The following is an 18,062-nucleotide window of genomic DNA, read 5'->3' as shown; positions in this document are numbered from 1 at the left end:
GTGGTTTTCCACCTAGGCCACCATGCCTGAAACTTGGTTCTTTTACAAAGCCGTAGTTCTCCTCCCCCTCGCCAAGAAATGGCGCCTCGGAAGGGAAACTTCGTACTCAAACTCTGTAGAAGCCATTTCTCGAGGCTACTTTTTCTGTTTTCAGAGGTTTCCCCTGCCAGCATCCCACCCATCTCTGGGAAGAACGAGGGACTCTCTCTTCGGAGTCTGGAGGGCGCTGGGAGGCATGTGGGCAGCGTCAGAGTGGCCTCGCCTGGGCGGCCAGAGGAGTCCCCAGCCTCCCTCTTGTGGGCCTCAGGAACTCGGGGGGCCCAGGGGAAGCCTGGAAAACCGAACTTCGCCATCAGCCTTCCTTCGAGCGCTGGCTAGAGGAGAGGGGGAAGGGGCCCCCAGCCGTCTCCCCCCGCCCCCCAACCCCTCTGCCATCCGGCTGCACCGCCCAAGAAAGCACTGAGAACGCAGCTTAGAGCTCTCCAGCTCCTCGCAGGCCGGGAGAGGGCATCTTGAGGGGCAGCTTCCCCCTCCAGCCCGCGTGTGACATCCCCACTCCCACCCAAGGATGCCGCCGCCGTGCCCTGTCCGCAGTCGCTGAATGTCACTGCTCCCTCTTCCTCCTGATCAGGGTAGACACAGTTCCTGAGGCATCCCCCACCCCAAAACTGCCGCGATCGCCCGAGGGTACAAGGCCCGGGCGGAGGACGAAGTTTGGGGCCCACAGCGGCGGGAGGGGGGGCGCGTTGGCGAGGACCGCACCTCTCAGTCCCAGCCCTGGCGGGCACACTCCCCGCCCCAAACGGCCCAGGCGTCCCCATCCTCCCGCGGACACCGGCATCCCCGCCCTCCCCCGAGGGCGGCAAGCGGAGCCCCCCAGGGCGGAGGCAGGTACCCCCGGGGCGGGGACTGGGGCGGGCGGGGTCCAGGCTGCGCCCCCGGCCGGGCCGGGCGGGCTAGCTAGCGGCGCGGGGGGAGCGGGGCTGGGCGGCGCTGCCTCGGGCTCTGTGCGCTGCAGCCCGGAGCCGAGGAGGAGGAGGCGGAGGAGGAGAAGGAGGCGGCGGCGGTGGGTCCCGGGCGGGGGGAGCGCGGCGCTGCGGACCCGGGCGGCTGGCAAAGGACGAGGCGGAGGCTGAGGAAGGCAGCGGGGAGACCCGGGCTGCAGCAACAAAGGGCAGCAAGCGATTGGCCGGGCTGCAGGCGAGGTTAGCCGGGGACCGGGGTGGCTGGAGGCAGCGGCGAACGGTGCACGTGCTTGCAGACACTGGCGAGTGTGCAGCCGGGGGGGTGCACGCCCGGCGGGTAAGGGCTTGCTCCCCCTCGGCATGGGATGGCGAGGAGGGTGCAGCTACATCGTACTGCCAGCACCCGGCCTGAGGCTTGCAGGGTAGGGGTGCGTGGGGGGTAAGGATGCGAGCCAGGGGGCGGGCGAGTAGTCGCCCGGGACGGGACGCGAGAGGGTGGAGGAGGGGGCGGGATGGAACGCTCTAGGAGGCGCGCTCGTCCGCGCGCTCCACCACAGGAGCTGGCGACTGAGAACCTCGAATTTTAACTTCGCGTGCCCGCCCGCGCGCGCCCGCCCGCGCCCACCCCTAAATCCTGCGGCCGCCGCCAGCGATCAGCTCTCACACAAACTTTAGCTGCGGGCTAGGGGCTTTGGGGTTGTGGGGGAGGGGAGAGGGACTAGGCCCTCTGATTGGCGTTGTCTGCAGCCAATAAGGCCAAGTGCCTCTCCTGCGAGTAGACCCAATCCATTTCTAGAGGTAGAAGGGGCGGGTAGGTGGAAGTAGAGGTGGCGCGGTGTCTGGGAGAGAGAAAAAGGGTTGGACCAATAGGTGCCCAGAAGAGGCGGGCCCAGAGGTCTGTTGATTGGTACTGGCAGTGGACCCTCCCCCGGGGTGGTGCCGGAGGGGGGGATGATGGGTCGAGGGGTGTGGCTATGCGGAGGCGAGATGACCGGCAGGATCCTACCCCAATGGGCTGCAGAGTGGTTACTGTGTGGGTGACGGACAGACCCTTAGGCCAACGGGTGGCCCTAAGTGTCTGCGGTCTAGCCCAATGGAGCAGCGCCGGGGCGGGGCCGCGGCTCGGGTTTAATGAGACTCCATTGGGCTGTAATCAGTGTCATGTCGGATTCATGTCAACGACAACAACAGGGGGACACAAAATGGCGGCGGCTTAGCTCCTACCCCTGGCGGCGGCGGCAGCGGTGGCGGAGGCGACGGCACCTCCTCCAGGCGGCAGCCGCGGCTTCTTTCTCAGGCAGCGGCAGCGCCCCCAGCAGGTGCGGTGGCGGTGGCGCGCGGCCAGGTCTGTCACCCACTCCGCGCGTTCCCAGGGGGAGGAGACTGGGCGGGAGGGGGACGGGCGGGGGGGGAAATCGGGGGCCTGTGACGCCCCTCCCACAGGCCTCTGCGCGAGGGTCACCGCGGGGCCGCTCGGGGTCAGGCTGCCCCTGAGCGTGACGGTAGGGGGCGGGGGAAAGGGGAGGAGGGACAGGCCACGCCCCTCAGCGGGGCCTCCAGGGCAAGGGGCGGGGCTCGAGGATGGAGGGGGCGGGGCGATATGGGTGGGGGCGGGGCTCGGGTGGTCGGAAGGCGGGGGTTTGGAGGGGTTTTCTGAGTGGGAGAGACCCAGTAGGAACGGTGGGGGGGCCAGTGAGTGTCTGGGAAGTACACTCCCAGTGAGGGGGTGGGTGGGAGGGGAAACTGGAGGTGTGCAGGCAGGTGCAGAGGGGAGAGTGGGGAGAGTACAAAATTGGAGATGTGGAAGGGGGACCGAGGGGCGGGTGAAATGGTGCAGAAGGGTGAGATTGCAGTTATCTGGGGGCAGAGTAAGAATGGATTTGGGTGTGGTAGATGTGGAGTAGTGTTGAGAAAGCGATACAGAGTAGATATTGGATTGGAGAAAGTATTGGGGAAACTGAGAAACAGGTACACTTACTGTGGTGGGAAGGAGGTATGTGGGTGAATCGGCATGTTGGAATAGAAAGGTTTGCTAGCTTTGGGGAATAGGAAGAATTAAAAAAAACATGGAGGGCTGGGACGGATATTCTCGGGAGTCTCTGAAAGATAAGACACCACAGCAGACTTAAATGTGAAGGGAGGCTACTTAGAACTTAGATATATGCAAAATATGTCTAGCAGAAAATCTCATGGGGTCAGGGGATTGGAAAGGGTGACAGGTGTGAAGAAAGATGGGTGGGGCTGGGTGAATGTGATTTGGACTGCACCCAGAGTGAGGATGGGGCAGCAGAGAAAGGTGTTAGTTTGGGATACAGGGTTGTTTGATAGGCTGGATTTCTTGGGTGTAACTTGAGCTGGGGTCAGGAAAGGGGGAACAGGGTGTCTGTCTCAGAAGGAGGCTCCCTGAGTACTACCTTGGGAAAGGGCATTGTGTAGTTTTGAATTTGTAAGCACTTTGGTCTGAGGTGAGTGCAGGGAGTGGTGTGAGACAAGGGGCAAAGGCAGAGGAGGGATTAGATTACAAACGTGGAAAATAGGAAAAGAGAACCAATGAAACAAGTTTGGGGTGGAGGTACCCAGAAATTCAAGGTAAAGAGAAAGAGTATATGAAGACTCCTCCATATAGGGACAGGAGGTGGGAGTAGCTAATGGGAATGTTGGGATAGTTATGTGGTACTCCAAAAAAGGTGTGTGTTTGTTGGCTTGTTTGTTTTGTATGACTATGAGTAAAGTACATTCTTCCTGTCTTGTGTACCCTAGATTTTCTGGGATAGCCCTGAAGTAAAACACTCCATTCTTTTTTTTTTTGATCAATTTATTTATTTATGTATATGTTTATTTTTGGCTGCATCGGGTATTCATTGCTGCACGTGGGCTTTCTTTAGTTGCGTGGAGCGGGGGCTGCTCTTTGTTGTGATACGTGGGCTTCTCATCGTGGTGACTTCTCTTGTTGTGGAGCACAGGCTCTAGGCACGCGGGCTTCAGTAGTTGTGGCACGCAGGCTCAGTAGTTGTGGCTCAAGGGTCCTGGAGCGCAGGCTCAGTAGCTGTGGCGCACGGGCTTAGGCGCTCTGGGGCATGTGGGATCTTCCTGGACCAGAGCTTGAACCCGTGTCCCCTGCATTGGCAGGCGGGTTCTTAACTACTGCGCCACCAGGGAAGCCCTCCATTCTTTTTTTTATTCATAAATTCTTCACACATTTATCAAAATGAATTTGGGCAGAGTTTTTTTTTTTTTTCTTTCTTCATGTTTTTAAGAAGGAAAGCGTAATGCATGTTTCAGTAAAGGATAAGATTCTTACCTGAGAACTTATACTTAGGGTTGAGGGTTGAGGTGAAGTGATGGTTAAAGAAAAAAAGCAGAAGAAAAGATAGAGGCAGAGGAAGGTTTTAACATTAAAGGAGGAACTTAGGGGAATGACTGGCTGGTGGTAATGACACGGTCCGTTGAAATTTTGCCTACCAGCCAAACCCAGGCCTCTGAGTAGAGTGGATGTTATGTCATTGCCGTTACAACAAATGTTTGTCTCTGCACTGCTTGTCAGATGTAAGGCAAAACGGGAATGAAAGGTAAAATAGGGTGAGTATTGGAAGGTAGTTGAGAAAGTTCCATAAATAATGTTAATGTACTTAAGAAACTTTCATGGACTTTCGAATACCAGTTAAAAGATTTAGCCAACCGATATGGCTTTATTAAATGCCAGGGTTCCTCACAGGTGACTTTTCAGTCTCTTAGATAGTTCGCGACACAATAGTTTCAGTTTTCATGTATACGGATGCCTGTATTTTTATCAAGCGAGAGAAAAGGAATTGTTTTATGAAAGCAGGGATGTGTGAGCTATAGTGATCCATCTTTGCTTATAGAACAGTAAATGACTAGTGGATGGGAGAAGTGTGAGGAAGGGATATTTCTTCCCTGTAATGCTTTAATTTGCATTTCCAAAGCACCTTCAAGCGCCTTTTTTTAGGACTCCCACAATCTTCCACAATTTTTGTATCATCCATTCCACTCTTGCTGGATATTTGAGTTGTTTCTAGTGTTGGGAAATTGTGAACTAAGCTGCTGTGAGTGTTCCTGTATCCGTCATCTGGTGCGCACGTGCACAGTCTCTCTGAGGTGTACACCTAGGAATGGAACTGCTGGTTCACAGGCAGCGTGACCGTTTATGCTGGTTTATGCCTGTTGTCCCGGTGTAATTAGTAGTATAGCACCTTTAATTCTCAGCAGTGTCTGGATTTGGATGATGAGCTGTATGGTTGCCCTAGTCACGGGGTATGCTTGTCTTCAACTTTACTAGGTACCAGTCAGACTGTTTTCCAAAGTCTTGTAACACATTATACTCCCTCCAGTATATTACCTCATATATATATATAAATATAATATGTGAGATCCCTGGCTTCTCATCCTCCCCAACTTAGTTTTTTCAATTTAGCCAATCTGATAAACTTCGCAATTACCTGATTAGTAAGGAGGTTGAACAGCTTTTCATATATTTATCGGCTCCCTGGATTTCCTCGTTTGTAAAGTTCCTGTTTAAGTCTGCCCCCACCCCCACCGGCCTTTTTGTAAATTGGTCCTTGTATCTTTCATTGCTATTTAGAAGTTCTTTATTTACTCTGGATGCAAATTCTTTGTCCTGTGTGTGTGTTGCAAATGCCTTCCTCCATTCTCTGGCTTGCCTTTTCATTCTCTTTATGGTGTCTTTTAATGAACAGAACTTCTTAATTTTAATGGAGTCAAATTTACTGGTCTTTTCTTTATGGTTAGTGTTTTTTGTGTCTTGTTTTAAGACTCTTTTCCTACCCTCAGGTTAAGTAGATATTCTCCTATCAGTATTCTAGAAGCTTTACTGACCTTAAAAGATGTATGATTATGAGTCAAATATACTCTTTTGCCCCATCCTCGCCATTACAAATCTATTTTTGCTTTTCTTCACTTTCTTCTGTTATCTGTCTTGAATTTTTACTTATCTGCAACTATAACTAAGAGCCAGGTGCTGACTTCCCCTGTCTCATAGGAGAAAATGGTCGTATAGACAGAAGTTCAGCCAGGTTAGATTTTACAGGTCTCCAGCTGACTGAATTGCCCTTTTTCCTTTTATGAGCTAGCATTTTATTGTGTTCCTGCTATGTGTCTGCCACCATCCTTGGTTCTTTCATATTTGTTATCTCAATTATTCCTCTTTACAGTTCTGCAAAACTGTACATTTTTCTCATTTTTACAAGCAGGAAAACTGAGACTTAGATTGATTCAGTAACATGTCCAATATCCCACAGTTTAGGTAGCTGACAAGGTGGGGACTTGATTCCTGAGCTCTCTAGATCCATCCCATCATAGCACATCACCTTGTTAATAAATAAGATTTCACAAGCCTGTTTGATAAGATCCAAAACCGATGAGAATAACTTTCTTTTAATGTAATATGTCCTACCTTAAGCACTCATAGAGATAATTATTGTGAAGCTGGATAAAACTGTTGACCTCTCTGTGTATGTTAAAATAGGTAGAGTAGTGCGTGGACCTTAAGAGGTCCTTGGATGGGCAGTAGAGGTTCTGTAAGCCCTTGAAATTGTATGCAAATGTCTGTATGTACATGTGTTCCTTTTAAAAAATAGATCTGTAATTTTCTTGAGATTCTCAGAGGGCAACCCTAATGTGTTTTAAGGCTACACTGGATATCCTGTTTGAAGACATCTGTGATAAAGTTAATGCAGAATTCTGAAATGAGGTGTATTTTCAAAATAATCTTTAAAAGATTCAGATGTCAGATTTTTTTCTTAATATGTCATTCTCAGTCTTTGTCATTAAAACCCAGCTAAAGCTCATTTGAGATTTGGAAGAAAACTAGGATTGAATAGCAATTTTAAAATGCCAAAAAAGACGCTCTAAATTTAGTTGATTATTTCTTAAGTGAAAGTGCTTAGTTATAATATCATCATTACTAATCAGTGTACCCTGGCTCCAAAGGCCTGATGACTTCACATGACTTTTCATCTTGTCTCTAAAATCCTCTGTTTTATAAGGGATCAAATTTCCTGTGAGGTTCCTAACAGTGTGATTAAAGTTTAGAGACTGAAACTGTTGAGCACTTAAATGCAGGGATGACTATGCAAACGTAATTCATGGGCTTCACCAGGAGATTTGGGACATGTCTCTACTAATTTATGATGATGATGTTGAAACTAATCTTTGCTAGGGATTATGGAAGCCATAATAGTTTATTGATGGTTCAGTTATTGTTTGTTGAAGCAGATTTACACAATTATAGTTTAATGACATAACAAGGATATTGTCAACTAGGAGCGCATGACATGAAAAATTAAACTTCCAATTAATATAATATGTATTAGTTGAAATGATAATTTTCATGGTGATTTAGCCTCTTAGAAATCCTTGGAAAACATTATTAGCTTATGAATTGAAAACTCTCTATGTTAATGAGTAGTGAGAAAGAACTTAGTATTATTCTAAAAAGATGGGGAATTAAATATTCAATTCAGCTAACATTTATGGAGTGCCTACTCTGGGCTTGCTGCTGAGTTAGGCTCATAAATATAAGTTGAACACGATTGATATGTGGAGAGAGGAAATACTGGTTGCTTTTGTTTGTTCCTTCAGTCATACTTCCTTCCAGCCTATACTGGATGGATACCATTGCCAGAATTATTCAAACGTTCAACAAATTTGTGTGTGCGTGCATGTGTGTGTGTGCTTGCACTCCACTATACCTTATTGTGTCACTACTCCTGCAGTGGCTTTCTGTTACTTCATCTGTCATGTTCACACGCCTCAGCCTGGCTTTTGTCACAGCCAACTTTATTTCTTATTCCTCTTCAACACATCCCCGCTCCAGGCATGCACATGGATTAGGTATCCCTTTGGTCTGACAGCTCATTCTTAGCTCTGTGCCTTCTCCTAGATTCCCTTCATTCATTTACTGATGCATTCATTTAACAAATAGGCATTGAGCCCCTCTTATGTTAAGTTGTGGTCCTGGGAAGTCTTGGGGCATGCCAAGATGAATCAAACATGAGTTCTGTTCTTAAGAATTGTACAGTCTAGTAGGGGAGACGAGGTCCGTGTATGAGTAAGCAAAATACAAAGTGGAAAATGAATGCCAAATAATAAGAAAGCTAAAAGCTTCCTGTTAGACAAAGTGACGTAGGACTTCTGAGAAGGTGTCTGTTTGCACTGGGCCACAAAGGATTTGAATTGGGATGGAGAGGCCAGGCAGTTGTCCAAGTTCTGCCTTGTCTTTCAAGGTCCAGTTTAAGTCCTCTCCGTCCAAGGGATGTTCTACCCATCCACACTCAACAAGGAATAGTCACGGTTGTTTTCAGACATTTTTTTCTTCTGTATTCAGCGGAATCCCTTCTTTGAAGTGAATCTTATGGAGAAGCCCATTATACATAGAATAGTTAAGGTAGAGATGCTTTGTTTGGTACAAAGGATTATGGTGGCCCTAGTGTTTAACCCACAAGGGCACCTGCAGGTGGTGCCCATACCCAAGGCACTTTCTCACAAGAGATCCAAGGAGCCTAGTTTGAAAACCAGTGGAGAGACAGGAAAGTGTTTAGGTTTTAGCATCTGAATTAAAATCTTTCACGACTTAGTGGTCTGAGGTCTGGACCGTCAGGAATCAGTTTTTCTTTTGCAAAATGCGGGCAACAATGCTACCTTACAGGGTTATTTTAAGGTTTACTGATAATCTATGTAAAGTGCCTGGTCCACAGTAGGTGTCGGACAATGGTTGCTATTATTATAGTTTAGTGCTTTATTTCTTTTTTAAAAAAATAATTTGGGGTGAAATTCACATAACATGAAACTAACCATTTTATTTTATTATTTATTTTTATAAATTTACTTATTTATTTTTGGCTGCATTGGGTCTTCGTTGCTGCGCGTGGGCTTTCTCTACTTGCAGCAAGCGGGGGCTACTCTTCGTTGCACTGCGTGGGCTTCTCATTGCGGTGGCTTCCCTTGTTGCGGAGCTCAGGCTCTCGGTGTGCAGGCTTCAGTAGTTGTGGTGCATGGGCTCAGTAGTTGTGGCGCACAGGCTTAGTTGCTCCGTGGCATGTGGGATCTTCCCGGACCAGGGCTTGAACCCGTGTCCCCTGCATTGGCAGGCAGATTCTCAACCGCTGCGCCACCAGGGAAGCCCTGTGTTTAACTTTTTGAGGAACCACCAAATGGTGCTTAATCGCTTCTTATACCCACAGCATCTACCATAGGGCTGTACTCACAGAAAAACATCTAAGTATTTGTTGGTTGTTCTTTGATTAGTATTTATAACCTCACCTCCCAATTCACATGTTTTGGGCCTTGAGCATTAATTTTAAGGGAAATAGATGCATCCAGGACTTGAAAGTTAGCCAGTATCACCGTATGGATGTATCTGATGTTGTCAGACAGCAGATATTTGTTCACTGAGGATGCTGTTTGGAGCAGCTGTGCTAATCGTCTGTGTTGGGTGGTTACAGAAGAAAAGAAGTTAAGGTCCCTTCCCTTAAGCAGTGTATGTTCTGTTTCAGAAGATATTGTTAAGATTTGTGGATCCTCACTCAATTACATAGCAGGCTATGAAAAAATCCAGGAGCCTATAAAAGTGAGAGAGCTAAAAATAACTGTTAGCAAGTGAAACTCAGGATGACAAAAGAGTAAACTCTACTATTAATCTTTATTTTTTTCTACCACTGTTTTTGGCTCATCCACAGTCTCATGACTTGAGTGTTATGACATTGATTTTGAAACAACACACAGCTTTAGCAAAAGCTTAGAGGAGGCTTCACATATTATTTATGATCCCAGGATATTTTGACTCTTCTTATGCTGACGTGTGTATTTCTGAATAGTGTTGATATTTATGTAATAATAATGAAGCCAAAAGCTCAGTGTTGGACTAAGCATTTCTCTAGATCTGTTTAGAATAGTGTGTAATGAGTGATGTAAATAGTGTTTTACTATAAGACTGTATGATACAACCATATAATTTACTGATGTTATTTTGTAGTTAAAAATAAAATGATTCAGAACCTTAGAAAATAGAATAATTTAATTTTGATGTAGCATGAGTCCCCAGAATTAATTTGGAATGACTCATTCTCATTTTGATAGCCTTTGAGTCCAACTTTCAAGTTTTTATAGAAAAAAATGAAAAGAGAATAATGGTTTTTAGGGTCATACTTGTAATAGAATATGGTATCTACGTATGAAACAAATCCTAGGGCTCTGGAAAAGAGAAGTGGTATGGATAATTCTGAATCAGGGGAAGAAACATTTCTACTTGCCTTTTGAATGAATTATGCATATTTTTCCTTAGATTTGTCTTTCTAGTTAGATACTGCTTAGACTAAAATTAAATTGGTTTTCAATCTATTCTCTTAGCATATACCAATTTACAGTGGGGCCAGTGGGATGTCAGAAACAAACCAGCCTAAGATTAAAAAATTTGCAGGGGATAATATACAAAGTGGATAATATACATGTGTTTAGTTGAGAATTGGCTGCAGATAAGAGACTTCTGATTTTGTTCCTCTCCTAGCTCTGTGTGTGTGTATGTTTTTAACACTGATTCGGCTTGTAGCAAAGAGCTGCTGAGTTACATCTGCTTCTGCCTAATTAACTCTGTTGGTTGGTGTCAGATGAGAGCTAATTTTGAGATTAAATTGAGGAGTGGGGTGTGTGTCTGTGGCTGGGGGAAGGGAGAAGGAGGATCCAAGGTTGCTTGATTGTTTTGTACACTATCAAAGTGCAGCTATTCACAGTGTTGTTTTACATTTATTTTTTGCCTTTGAAGTAAAAATGATCACTACTGCCCTGAAATGTGACCTGTACCAGCACATACTTACTATTGTGGAAAATGGTGCGTCCTTCTCTTAGGTGCAGTTATTGGCCATATCTTGATAGTTCAATCAGTACCTAGATGCCAGGTGGCCTTTGGGACAAATAGTGAATGTTGCCTGGGAAAGTTAATATTGACCATTAAACAATGTTCGACTTTTTTTTTTCCTCCAGACAAAATGTTATACCTGTCTGGCTATTTGAGTAATAGTGGGATTTTTTTTTTTTTTTTTAAATGATGGAATTCTTTTTTAGACTCCATCACAAACCTGATTTTTTAAAATTTGGAGAACAGGTCTGGCCTTAAAGAAGAGTGAAAGTTTACTTCTTTAGGCACTCGCTGTGGGGCTTCATGTCCTGTCCTGAATTCCGTGTTCTTAAATACCCTTTAGTGGTATGAAAGAGCTAACATACCACCAAACATAGTATACCAGTAAATTCACTGCAGCTGTTTGGATTGAATAGTTGTGGAGATCCATAGATGGTTGCTGAACTTTAGGTATGTCCTTATGCCCAAATTAACATTTACATTTTTTTCTTTTGGCAGATTTGCCTGAAGATCTGGACAATCTTCTTTTTTGTCATGGACTGTTAAAACACTTGGAGTTCCAATTCTGGTATTTTCCCTTGTTTTATTATATTTTTAAGATATAAAATGTCAGTTTTGTTGAAATGTGTTGGTAATGGAGGTGAACAATTCTTTTGATTGTGGTTAGGATTGTGGTAACAGCTTGTCATGAAGGTATATTTTAAGTATTTATTAGTTATGAAATGTGTTTTGTTTTAATGTATGTTCATTTGCTTGTGTAACCAAAATGCCTAAAAGGAACTTTGCAATATTGGATACTTTTCTGTGACCTCTTTTCCTGCTTCCTGCAGTTTTATTTTGTGCAATCAAATTAAATTAGTTGATTCATCCTGAATAAATGATGAAAGATGAAATAATTATTTGGACATGGTGAAATGGCTTCTAATGAAATTTTGCCCCGAACCATTTTACTTTGGAAAGATCAGCTTCCTGTTTTAAACTTACTAAAGCAGAGTGATTCCTGTGTTCTATCGTGAAAGTGGTTGCACTATGAAAGCCAATGATTTCATTCCTAAACACACCATGTTCCAAGTCTAACAGTCAGTAATTTATATAATGACACAAAGAGGAGTGCTTATTAGATTTGCAGATGACATAGATGACAGAATCAAGATTCAAAACAATTTTTAACAAGTTGGAAGACAGACTCAAACCAACAAGATGTACTTGAACTGTGATAAAATTTAAAAATCCCAGCATTTAAATTTGCATAAGGAAGAGAATGAAAAGACTCGGCTTGACAGAATTTTTGAAAGAATATCTGGGAGTTTTAGTTGGACTGCCTGCTTGGCATGAGCCAGTTGTATGGCAGGGCTGGTAAGGAAGTTCATGTTACCTTGGGTTGCATTTATAATTGGATAATGCCTGGAATGCCAGATTTTAAGATGGGCATTAGCCAAACTAATGAGTGACCAAGAGGAGAAGGTGCTTGGAAACCTGTGAGAATGTGGGCATGCTAAGGAACTAGGATATGAGTGGTCCAACGTGGGGCTGGAGGTAGAATGGGGTTTGATTGTAGCAGTTTTCAAAAGATACTTGTTTTCAAGTATATGAAGGCTCCTCATATTAAAGAATTTCTTGAGATTGTTCCAGGGGAACTAGGACTAGTGGGTAGAAGTTATGGGAAGGCAGATTTTGGCTCCTGTGAGCAAGAAATATATTACAGTTAGAGCTGTCCAACAGTGGCATGAGCTGTCTTAAGAAGTGACAAATTCTTAATCACTGGAAGTATTTGGAGACTTTATGGCCTATCTGGTGGGGATATTGCACAAGGGATCTTTTACTGTTTAACTAGAGGTTGGACTGGATAACCTCGAAGGTCCCCTTAGCCCCAAGTTTCTAAATCTGAGGGGAGAAAAATGGAGTGTACCTACAGCTTACTGATTGCAAAAAGGACAATCCTTTTTAAATTGCCTCTTTCAAGCTGACTGAACTAGTATAGTTCAATGGCCTAATTGTTTTCAGCAACAGAATCTTTGAGAGCAAATGTTAAATTCTTCAGTGTATCTGGCTAAAGTTTTGAGGAAAGACATTATTTTCCCCTTTGACATACATTAAATGTAAGTAAACAACCAGAGATAACTTTAATTTTATATTTAATGAGAGATTTTTCGGAGTGTGTAGACATTGTATTGGATGGAAGTGATGATAGCTACTATATACTGAATATTAGATACTGTATTCACTTAATTGTCTCAACAATCCTGGGAGGGATATACTGTTATTTCCCTACAGGTAAAATGATGGAAAAGTAAGTCATTTTCCCAGGGTTTCTCCGCTAGACATTGGTAGGGCTGGCATGCATACTATTAGTCTAATTGCAGAGGCAGAACTAGCTAGAGCAGGCAGTCGTGGCTCAGGTGGAGATAGCGCTGACTTAGACTTTAGAATAATGGCATTTGAGCCTTGAGTCTACTACTGACTGTTATCCTGAGTGAGTTCCACCTTCCCCTGAGCCTCAGTTTACCCATTGAGTCATCCTGCAGATTACATGACAAGTTACACGCAAGCACACTCTGTAAACTTTAAACTATAAAAAAGAGTTAAGATGTGGATATTATCTGTGAAGAGCAAGGTTAGAGCCCAGATATGACCCAACTCCCAGGCCAGGATGCTTTGGCCTGGTGCTTTTGGCAGGTGTACTCAATACCAGATTGGAGACCTAGGGGATTTTTGTGTACACCAGGAGGTTCTCAGAGAGCAGTATCACTCCCTACCTGGTGTCAGATTTGTACAAACCTTGCTCGGATTGAGCAGTTTCATGAGCTAACTGGGTAATAAGACGCCTAGAGTTTTCCATTGTTCAAAAGGTGACCGGTTATGTTACTACATTAGTTTCAGTTTTCCAACCTGTGGGTTAGAGAATGTCACCAACCCTCTTCAAAGGGATGGGAAAACATGATTCTGTAGAAATGGCTCAATGGGAAATTTTCTTACTTGTGAGACTTGGGAAATAGAATGTTTAGCTGAAATAGAAGAATCAGGATCATTGCTTTTTTTTTTTTTTTGGCTGCACCGCGCATCTTGCGGCATCTTAGTTCCCCGACCAGGGTTAGGGATCAAACCCAACCCTGCCCCGTGCAGTGGAAGTGCGGAGTTCTAACCACTGGACTGCCAGGGAATTCCCTCTTTTTTTTTTAAGTTTCAGATTTTTTGAAATAAGTTTAATGTACTTCCATCAAATTTTTTGCATCACAGACTTATTCTTTGATGTTGATTTTATGTTTATAGTAGACATATATCTTGAACCACTGTCATGTAATTTTATTAATTTCAATAAAGGTTATCCATTAAATATATAGCTTAGATGTGATCTCTTAAATGCCCCATGAATGACTCATATAAATAACGTGTAAAATCCTAAAAGAAATTCCTTCTCAGACTGTGACCCAGTTTCTGGTTGGCAAATATAGTCGCTCTGGCTTTGTTACATAATACCTGCCTGTCATTACTTCTGTGGTCATTTTGCATCTGAAAAGGTAATACTAAAGAGTCTTTTAATTTATTTTTAGAAGTTTCATTATTAAGAGCCTTTCCCCCCTTTTTAATCCTTTAAGGTCTTGATTTCCTGGTTAAAGATGTTCTTCACCCGAATGCGGTTTTTCCTGTTGGTCAAATAAGACAACTATCAACATTGCCTGTTTGTCCTCTTTTTAATCTCTAAAGGATGGATGTTTGTAAGATGTTGCTTAATATGGTCTGGAATACTCTGGCCATTTGTTGAATTGTAAATGACTTTCAAATGTGCAAGTTCTGTTAAATACAAGGAGAACCTCTATGGGTAACTTTTGTATTGAAGAAGTCATTTGTCAACCATGGTAAAACTTGCAAACCCACTTTATACAGAGTGGATTCTTGAAGCTATACAGAAAATAAAAAAGCAAAAGCAAAGGCCCTCTGAAGAGAGAATCTGCCATGCAGTCAGCACTTCCCATGGGTTGGATAAGAAGACAGTCTCTGAACAGCTGGAACTCAGTGTTCAGGATGGCTCAGTTCTCAAAGTCACCAACAAAGGCCTTGCCTCCTATAAGGACCCAGACAACCCTGGGCGCTTTTCATCAGTTAAACCAGGCACTTTTCCTAAGTCAGCCAAGGGGTCTAGAGGATCATGTAATGATCTCCGCAATGTGGATTGGAATAAACTTCTGAGGAGAGCAATTGAAGGACTTGAGGAGCCCAATGGCTCCTCCCTGAAGAACATAGAGAAGTATCTCAGAAGTCAAAGTGATCTCACAAGCACCACCACCAACCCAGCCTTTCAGCAGCGGCTGCGACTGGGGGCCAAACGTGCGGTGAACAATGGGAGGTTACTGAAAGACGGACCGCAATACAGGGTTAACTATGGAGGCTTAGATGGCAAAGGGGCTCCCAAATACCCCAGTGCTTTCCCATCGTCGCTCCCACCTGTCAGCCTTCTACCCCATGAGAAAGACCAGGTAAGTGCAGAGAGAATGTCAGTACACTGTAAATATTGCCTATTTGACTTGTACAGTTTCAGTTAAGTTTTATACGGACATAAGTTCTGAGTTAAGTGTGATAAAATAAAATGTTTTGCCTCAGAGCAGGCTTATATATTTTAAGAGGTATATATTTTTTACAGTATAAATTGTTCTATATTGTTTTACAACGTATTAAGGGCTTCCTCGCTGGTTGACTAAGAATTTTTTTTTTTTTTTGGCTAAGAATTTAATGTGATGATTATGTGGTTTGTTTTTTAAACTATAATTGCTAATCCGTGGGTGCTTGAAGGGACCAGGATAGATAACTTTAATCTTCCTTCCTCAAGGCAGGATCATATATATTTCAAAAATCCAAGAAAGGCCATTATATGTTTTTCTCTTTTTAAATTATTATTTATGTTTATTTTTTTAGCTTTATGAGGTATAATTGATATATTTTTCCCTTTATTGTTATTTCAGAGAAGAAGAATCTATAGACTATTTTAATACTGATAGTCTGTGCATTACTGGAACTGTTTTTATATGTGACCTAAATCCTGCCTGTTTCAATTTAAAGTCATTTGTTATTGTTCACTTCTCAGCAGGTGAAAGTGAATGTTTATTTTGTCTCATACTGTATCTTTTAGTCTTTGGTTTCTCTGGGCCTTCTGTCATCTCCATAATAGTTATACGTATATGGCAGATTTCTCCTTAAGTTACTGCTACAATTTAAAGTCTTTGGTTAAGTAGGATTTTCCTTTGTTTTATTTCAAAGCTATGGAAATTACTGCCCAAACTAAAACCAAAACAGCAGTAGCAAATTGTTTATAATGGTTTCGGCCCTCCAGTTTGGGGGCTTGTTATCTGTCCTTTGGGTGAGTGGATGCATTGATAGCAGTTAACTTTACATCTTGTAAGCCATTAGCCATTGTTGATAGAAAGGGTGGTGGTTGTATGTGCTAACTGCATTTTCAGAAGTGATGGAAACAGTGTTAGGAAAAGCTGTGCTCTTGATGACTTGTTTTTCCTCTTTGGATACTGTTGCCCATAAGATAGACCCTGCTTCCCTTCTTGCCTTAAGCTGATAGAGGCCCAGCTCTACAAACTGGGTGGGACCAGGTGATTTGCCTTTCCACAGACCAATCGAAACCCTAGAATTTCTTTCTTTTTCTTTTTTTTTTTAAAAATGTATTTTTTTTAACATTTTATTGGAGTATAATTGCTTTACAATGGTGTGTTAGTTTCTGCTTTATAACAAGGTGAATCAGCTATACATATACGTATATCCCCATATCTCCTCCCTCTTGCATCTCCCTCCCACCCTCCCTGTCCCACCCCTCTAGGTGGTCACAGAGCACCAAGCTGATCTCCCTGTGCTATGTGACTGCTTCCCACTAGCTGTCGATTTTACATTTGGTAGTGTATATATGTCCATGCCACTCTCTCACTTCATCCCAGCTTACCCTTCCCCCTCCCCATGTCCTCAAGTCCATTCTCTACGTCTCTACGTCTTTATTCTTGTCCTGCCCCTAGGTTCTTCAGAACCTTTTTTTTTTTTTTTTTTAGATTCCATATATATGTGTTAGCATACAGTATTTGTTTTTCTCTTTCTGACTTACTTTACTCTGTATGACAGACTCTAGGTCCATCCACCTCACTACAAATAATTCAATTTCGTTTCTCTTTATGGCTGAGTAATATTCCATTATATGTGCCACATCTTCTTTATCCATTCACCTGTCAGTGGACACTTAGGTTGCTTCCATGTCCTGGCTATTGTAAATAGAGCTGCAATGAACATTGTGGTCCATGGCTCTTTTTGAATTATGGTTTTCTCAGGGTATATACCCGGTAGTGGGATTACTGGGTCCTATGGTAGTTCTACTTTTAGTTTTTTAAGGAACCTCCATACTGTTCTCCATAGTGGCTGTATCAATTTACATTCCCACCAGCAGTGTAAGAGGGTTCCCTTTTCTCCGCACCCTCTCCAGCATTTATTGTTTGTAGATTTTTTGATGATGGCCATTCTGACTGGTGTGAGGTGATACCACATTGTAGTTTTGATTTGCATTTCTCTAATGATTAGTGATGTTGAGCATCCTTTCATGTGTTTGTTGGCAATCTGTATATCTTCTTTGGAGAAATGTCTATTTAGGTCTTCTGCACATTTTTGGATTGGGTTGTTTGTTTTTTGATATTGAGCTGCATGAGCTGCTTGTATATTTTGGAGATTAATGCTTTGTCAGTTGCTTCGTTTGCAAATATTTTCTCCCATTCTGAGGGTTGTCTTTTCGTCTTGTTTATGGTTTCCTTTGCTGTGCAAAAGCTTTTAAGTTTCATCAGATCCCATTTGTTTATTTTTGTTTTATATGTATGTTTTGTTTATTTATTTACTTTTGGCTGCATTGGGTCTTGCTGCACGCGGGCTTTCTCTAGTTGCAGCAAGCAGGGGCTACTCTTCTTTGCGGTGCGCAGGCTTCTCATTGCGGTGGCTTCTCTTGTTGCAGAGCATGGGCTCTAGGCATGCGGGCTTCAGTAGTTGTGGCTCGTGGGCTCAGTAGCTGTGGCTCGCGGGCTTTAGTGCACAGGCTCAGTAGTTGTGGTACACGGGCTTAGTTGCTCCGCGGCATGTGAGATCTTCCCAGACTAGGGCTCGAACCCGTGTCCCCTGCATTGGCAGGTGGATTGTTAACCACTGTGCCACCAAGGAAGTCCCTCATTAAATATTTT

At 43.8% G+C, this 18,062-nt stretch overlaps 1 protein-coding gene across 7 annotated transcripts in view; it reads left to right on the top strand.

Moving 5' to 3' along the window:
• The first annotated feature begins 868 nt into the window (after positions 1-868).
• Positions 869-18,062, top strand: part of KAT6B (lysine acetyltransferase 6B) — a 179,969-nt gene continuing 162,775 nt past the window's right edge. Inside the window, exons 1-3 of one of the 7 annotated variants that reach the window (XM_082424918.1) lie at positions 869-891; positions 11,353-11,422; positions 14,451-15,329. In XM_082424918.1, the coding sequence (XP_082281044.1) occupies positions 14,709-15,329 (621 nt within the window). In that variant the 5' untranslated portion in view covers positions 869-891; positions 11,353-11,422; positions 14,451-14,708. Of the gene's footprint in view, positions 892-1,095; positions 1,206-1,738; positions 2,311-2,435; positions 2,468-11,352; positions 11,423-14,450; positions 15,330-18,062 lie in introns of those variants that run through there. The other 6 variants (XM_082424915.1, XM_082424916.1, XM_082424914.1 and 3 more) reach the window with 6 other exon arrangements.

This window comes from Balaenoptera physalus (assembly GCF_965194825.1).
Source record: "Balaenoptera physalus genome assembly, chromosome: 14".
Classification (NCBI taxonomy): Eukaryota; Metazoa; Chordata; class Mammalia; order Artiodactyla; family Balaenopteridae; genus Balaenoptera; species Balaenoptera physalus.
The sequence above is the reverse complement of the archived record's forward strand: the minus strand, read 5'-3'. Positions and strand labels throughout refer to the sequence as shown.